At 39.6% G+C, this 6,891-nt stretch overlaps 1 protein-coding gene across 4 annotated transcripts in view; it reads left to right on the forward strand.

Moving 5' to 3' along the window:
* pvalb7 (parvalbumin 7) overlaps positions 1-6,820 on the forward strand; it is a 43,168-nt gene extending 36,348 nt beyond the window's left edge. For all 4 annotated transcript variants that reach the window (XM_080455134.1, XM_080455132.1, XM_080455135.1 and 1 more), the window contains exons 2-5: positions 3,090-3,152; positions 4,523-4,652; positions 5,099-5,208; positions 5,699-6,820. In XM_080455134.1, the coding sequence (XP_080311260.1) occupies positions 3,098-3,152; positions 4,523-4,652; positions 5,099-5,208; positions 5,699-5,724 (321 nt within the window). In that variant the 5' untranslated portion in view covers positions 3,090-3,097 and the 3' untranslated portion in view covers positions 5,725-6,820. The remainder of the gene's footprint in view (positions 1-3,089; positions 3,153-4,522; positions 4,653-5,098; positions 5,209-5,698) is intronic.
* The last annotated feature ends 71 nt before the right edge of the window (positions 6,821-6,891 follow it).

The following is a 6,891-nucleotide window of genomic DNA, read 5'->3' on the forward strand; positions in this document are numbered from 1 at the left end:
GTATCCTGGATTTGACTCCTGGCCAGCCAGACTGTTTGCTGTGTGTCATTCCCCTGCTCTCTTCCTATACTCTCTCGCTCTCGCTCTCTCACTGTTGCTGAGACATAAACATAAAAGCAAAAATGCTAAATGTATTTATTTTCTGTTCATAAGTCGGGGTGTAATAAGCTGGATAATGTACAGTAAAATAGTTGCTACTGGAAAATTAACCCAGATAGGGCGAAGCAGGTTTTACGCTATTGTGTCAGTCCTGTTGCTCCCCTCACTTTAGTATCAACCTAAAGTCGAATGTTGGTCATATTTTGTCGAGAGGGCTCCATCACCAGCGCCAGTATTGTAGAGACTATTACTACATGGAGGGTGCACCGTCAAATCCTCTGTATTAAATTATCCTTTTACAACTATTCTGAAATTAGTTATGACTATTGCTGGCACAATACTACCTTACGGGTGGTAGAAAGGCTGTTTGGGAATCAGTTTGTTGCCGATTCGACCCTCTGTGTCAAATGTCCCTGAACAACACACTTAACCCATAATAGCTGCCTCCATTCACTCATCTGAACCATCAGAGATACCATCTACTGGGTGAATGCAGAAAAGTAATGTCCCCTCTCCTGTGGACCAGTAAACACTCCCTTTCCCTTGTGCCAATGGGTTCTCTGTTGTCCCCAAGGCACAGGGCAAGGGACAACGGAACACACTTTGGGAGAGGAGGACCACGTGACTATGAGGGCGCTTGGGGTACTGCAACTCTGCTGCAGTGAGGGCAACAGTCCAAGTGCCAGTGTCTGGAGAGAAGACACATTACTCCTGTCCTCTTCCTCTCCATCAGAGGGAAGGAGTGATGAGGACAGAGGATGAGGAAAGTGGGAAGGACTGGGAGAGAGACATTAAGAGTTTATGAAAAGGACAGACAATGTGAGTGAGTGACTGAGTGAGTGTGTGTGAGTGTGAGTGTGAGTGTGAGTGTGAGTGTGAGTGTGTGTGTGTGTGTGTGTGTGTGTGTGTGTGTGTGTGTGTGTGTGTGTGCGTGTGTGTGCGTGCGTGTGTACTGTGTACATATTTAGGAATGAAGTATGCATCTGACCTCGTAGTGTATGCCAGATTGTATATTTATTTCCATACATAAGCTTAAATTCTCAACAATGGCCTTCAGTCAACTTCCTCCCTGATGTGCCAAGTTCCTTCAGACTGTCTGCTGAGTGCCTGAATGAAATACTGCCAGACCTGTCATGGTCAGAATCCCTGTTCATGTCCTTTTAAGTTTGTCCTTCCTACCAATGAGCTATTTCAACTGATGCATCTCATCAGACCGCCTGGGTCCCAAGCCTTGAAGTGAATGTAGCTTCCTGCTCATATTTGAATAGTTATTGAATATTTATTTTTGTATTTGAAATAGTTTATTGCGATACTCTTTGAACAATGCGCTATGAGTGAGACATTACACAAAGCATTTTTTAGCCTGATCGAAAAGGTACAGGCAGAAGCTTGTAGCTTATTAGTGCCTATCCCTTTTACATTGTGTTACTTTTTAACAAGAAAGAAGAATTGTAACATAAACAAAACATAACAAACAAATCAAAAATGTAAATCCATAATGTACATAAGTAGAACCCTAATCTACCAATCCAACATTCCATAAATTAACAAATTTGGTCAATAAATCCATCAATCACTCACTTCGGTATTCGTCCAGAGTAGTCTGTTTGAACTTTAAAAATAAATAAAATTGCATTAAATTTTACTATGTTTAACAATCTCAGGCAAACCATTCCACAGCTTCACACCACGCACAGAAATACACATACTTTTCAAAGTAGTACGAACGCTTGGTTGTTTTAAATTTAGTTCCCCTCTCAACTCATGCCCACCCTCCACACCAGACTCTCATAAAGATCCTTGGGGGCATTCAGGTGGGTCCTGGGGACAAAACACATAGCATACTAGGGCATTCACAGAATAGTCGAATATTCGAATATTCGAATATCAAACCGACTATTCGACTATCAAACCACTATTCGACTATTCGAAGAATAGTCGAATTTTTTTAGTGGCTTTTCTAGAGCAGACATGCAGCTGTGAGCTCTGGTGTGACGTCAACTCGCATTCCTTGAGTCGAGTCATCAATGCAATTGAAAAAAAAAAAAAAAAAAAAGATTTTTTTTTTAAAAAATTTAATTTTTTAATTTTTTATAATCAAATCGAATAATCGAATATTCGAATACTTTTGGGTCGAATAATTCGAATACCATAAATCACTATTCGTTAATGCCCTATAGCATACCAGGGTTTTGAATCAGGCTCATCGTTGTAATCACTCCCTCTCACCTCTCACATGGTTCCTACCACCCTCCACACTCTGCAGAGGTTGTTTGGAGATGTCTGCAATGGACCTCAATGGCATTTGGTTTGTGGCATTCAAAGCACCAGAAAAATGTAATTTGAAAAACTCACCAACAGTGCAGAAGCAAGCGTGCCAATGTGAGAACTGGCATGCATCCTTCCTCGCAGAAACAGTTGGTGGGCGTACTATGGTAGGAAATAGTTTTCTGTGAAACGGTTCACAACGAGGCCTGTGCATTGTTCTAGGTAAGAATGTCACGATGATTTCTTGAAAGAATCCGGGATTCGAATCCGTCCTTGTGCTCAAAAAAGCATGTGGGCTGTGCACTAACTGGCTGAGCCACCAGGTTTTTTGGGGATACATTTAGTAACATTAATAATAATTATATTATAATAATACAGATACAGATAGTACTAGGGGTAAGGGTGAACTGCTCCTAACAAAGTATTAATTCCATTTAAATAATCTCATCAAAAAGGAATGAAGTAACGGTATACAGTATCTCTCACGTCCAATAACAACACCCTTTTTCAACGCAGCCATATTGATGTACTGTAAATAGTTATGTAATGTTACTTAGATAGAAATTCAGTGGCAACATTTCACTGGTGTTACTAATGATACTGTGTAGGAAGTAATATTACACAACTATTATGTCAATGTGGCTGCCGTATTAAAAGGTCTCAGGTCTGACTCAATTATCCATCAATTCTCACTTTCTACTTTTTCTCTCCTCTCATTCCAGTTACCAAAATGGAAGATCTATTGAAAGTTGAAGATATCAAGAAGGCACTTGAGGCTTTTGCAGGTATGGTAAGATGGTATAGAAGCAGAGTTCAATGTAGGCATTCACAGAAACTCAGGCAGTTATTTTGAAATGTTCAAAAATACAGTTACAACAGGTACATCATAATATGAAAGATGTTCCTCTCAAACAACCGGCTTTCAGAGGATGCATGTGTTGTCTGGGAGCTCAAAGAGAGCAGAGGTTGGAGTTCATATACTTCTCATTGTTCTCAGTGCAGCGGAAGTGCAACAAGTCACAACGTAAAACAGTGCTTCTCAAACGTTTTAATGTCAAGGACCACCAGTTTGGTACAGTATGCAGATTAGGCCATGGACATTTACTCAGAAAGTGTAGAAAGGGAACCAAATGGACCTGTAAGGGTTCATTTGGTTCCTAACTCTCTATCTCACTGGGACTTCAAAACCGCTCTAAAAGAGCACTAACAGGTGGCTGCAATTCGAAACTACCATAGTAGTGTATATTTGTCTGTCATTAAATGTTTCGATGAATTGAGTACAAAGGACCCCAATGGAAACAAGCCATAGGCTTTCTTGGGTTCCTCCTAGCAATCCTCTTAGCAGACCTTGTATTGACTTGTATACTTTCCTGTGCTTTTTTTTTTGCAAACTGCTAATAAAGCATTCAATCAATCAATCAAACTCAGCTGTATATATAAAGGTCAAATAAACTATCAATAATCAATAGCTGGGGACCCCCTGGAACCCCCTAAGGACCCCAGGGCGTCTTGAACCCCAATTTGAGAACAACCTCGCCAAGTGTTCAATCTGTACCTTTATTGTGTTTGTATAAATTGTGTCTGATCAGAGTGTCCCTACTGTACCTTTCTGTTTTCTCTGCACTAATTAATTGATAGTCCATTTGCTAAAAATAGAAACAGAATTGTCCCCCAGAGAGACAGCCAAGTGCTTTGGCACTTTAATATCAACCGCACTCATGCTGCGGCGTCCAAGCTCATAAAACACAACCACACCTGCTTCATCAATGTCAAAGTTTGTATAAGTTATTATGTAGTATTAAAGAGGCTGTGCCACAGTCCTATTTCCTCCTAAATAATAATCATTAGGTATAATATACAATTAGGTGGAGGAATTATTTTTTTATTTTCAAAAAAGTGTACAGTAAGTGTACAAGTAAGTGTTAAAATGCAGTTTTTCTGTGGACATACCCAACAGTTCATTGAGAATTCAAGGTTGGGATAGGACAACCCTCGCCATATACAGCATATTTAATATCTGCTATGCTATTAATATAAGCCCTTGATAGGTTTATTACCTCACCTGCACATCCACTTTATAAAATGCTTTATTTACTTTACTTGAAATGTTTTCATGTGATCAAATCAAATTTGCCCATCCTCACCCTCTCTGTAGCCACGACCTTTGACCATAAGAAGTTCTTTGACATGGTGGGAATGAAGGCCATGACGGCCGAAAACGTGAAGAAAGTCTTTCAGACTCTTGATGCGGATGAGAGTGGCTTCATAGAGGAGGAGGAGCTTAAGTGAGTAACATGCACAGAAACAGATGTGTGTGCACTAGAACATTTTGTACAAAAGTTTATTTGGACCGCAGTCTACATTATGCAATTAATTTCTGCCTCTGTTAGTTGGAAATGTGATTTTGAGTATATTTTTTGATTAATTGTTCATGAAAATAAAATCATGGCCAGAATGCAACATAATGCACCAAAAATATTTCCTGATTTCGTCATTACTTGTCACCAGTAAAAAAAAAAAAGGTCTCACCAGCACCCATGGAATAATAATATAATTTTGACTCTGTGATGTGACAAATTAATGCAAATTGATGCTATTTTGCCATGTCATGCCACCTCTGCATAGTTCAGTGCCCCACTTGGGCCACCCCAGTTTAAAAAGTCTGAACACGCCACTGCAGCACAATCAACAGCACATTCTACTAAATGTGCTGCTCTGTCCTATCTTTAAGGTTTGTCCTGAAGGGTTTCTCTCCAGACGGCAGAGACCTGACTGACGAGGAGACCAAAGCATTCATCGACGCCGCAGACAAGGACGGAGATGGCAAGATCGGCATTGAAGGTGGGTGCCAGCATGAAACAATGCAGAGAGAGGAAGAGGAGTATTTCGTCGCTGTTGGGCATAAAAATCTTATTTCCATATTTCAACTTTTTATGTTTTGTTGGTGTAAATTAATACCCTATTTCGTCATACAAAAGCATCGCGCAAAACTAGTGAAAATAGCTGTTCTACATGCTCACAACGCATCGTATTGTGAGTGTGTACTGTACAGTAGATCTGCTTCTTTCGCTATTTTTTAAACATTTTGAAAGTTTATGTGGTTATTATTTAACTAATGAAAAGTATTAAGAAGAGCTTGTGAGAATAGTTAATAACTACATTGTAATCATTGGACCTTAAGTAATTTTTTCCATGTCTTGAAAAGCAATGGTTTTGGACATGCTGTACAATGTTTCCAACCGGCAGCAACGACATACAGTAACAGAGTGTATCTGATCGAGACAACTGAATTATTAGTAATCAATCAATCTTTGTTTTTTCCTTCTTCCAGAGTTTGAGGCTTTGGTGCATGAGTAATGGACGCCTGCATACTCCCTCCCACCTCCCAGCGCTCATATTTTGTAACTGTTGCCCCACCGCCACCCCTCTTCTCGTCACCTGCCTTGGGACCCTTTTACGCTCGTCACACCAGGCCGTGCTCTGAGTGACATGCTACTACCAGGGCAGGCCAACAGGGGGGTCGAACAGAGACGAGGCACTCACAGGCATGCCTGGCACCACCGTCATCATATTTCATTGTCTTACTTTTTATGAATATACAAACATGCTTTATTGTTTTGGATAATTTGAATGTATTATATGGTCTCATTATGGAATCATTTACCTGTGCTTTACCTGCTTAACTCACCTTTTCCTGTTTACCTTCTGTGTTTTATACTGTGTTTATCCCCGCTCTTTTTTTTTTCTTTTCTTTTTTCACTTATTTTTTGTTTTGGCGGGGGTCCTTCTTACACGTCATATAATTCTGCCTCCTCCTTCCTTGTCTCCTCTCCTCTATTCCTTCCTCCTTGCTCTCTCTCTCTCTGATGAGATGATGTAGAAGATAAGATGATAGAAAAATAAGCACTATGAACAGAGAAAAATGATCCAAATAAGAAACAATAAAAATGCCTTGAGTTAAATATGTCTCTTTACTTCCTGTCAACCACGGAGGACACAATTATACGGAACTCACAAAAGGGAAAATGGATTAATACTTCAAAGGCTGCTGCATTCATAGTGTTGGAACAAAAACATAGAATGAGTTTAGAAGAAAGTACATCTGCATTATACAACAACGGTATACATTTACAATGACTGGAATAAATGCTGCAAGTGGAAGCCTAAGTATGGGTGTGGTGTGGGATTAATAAATAAAATATATTGTAATATCTGTAATGGCAGGTGTCCACATTTTAACACCAGTGACCTCTCAGTGACATACAGGTTTCTACATGAGGTGATCAGAAAAGCAAAACGTGATATTTACACCAGATCCCATGCATTGGTGAAAGTCACGATACTGTACTCACATATTCACATTATGATCATTGTATCTTATGGTCTGCTGTTTTCACTAATATCAAAGTCAAGGACAATCAAATGTCACAAGATCTGTCATTATTAGTGTGCAGACCCAATGGAAACAGACAGAATGTATGCCATTTCTGCCTTAATGTTGAAAGTCTATAACATAAAGTATCA

Source organism: Gymnoscopelus braueri (genome assembly GCF_963280865.1).
Source record: "Gymnoscopelus braueri genome assembly, chromosome: 2".
NCBI lineage: Eukaryota > Metazoa > Chordata > Actinopteri > Myctophiformes > Myctophidae > Gymnoscopelus > Gymnoscopelus braueri.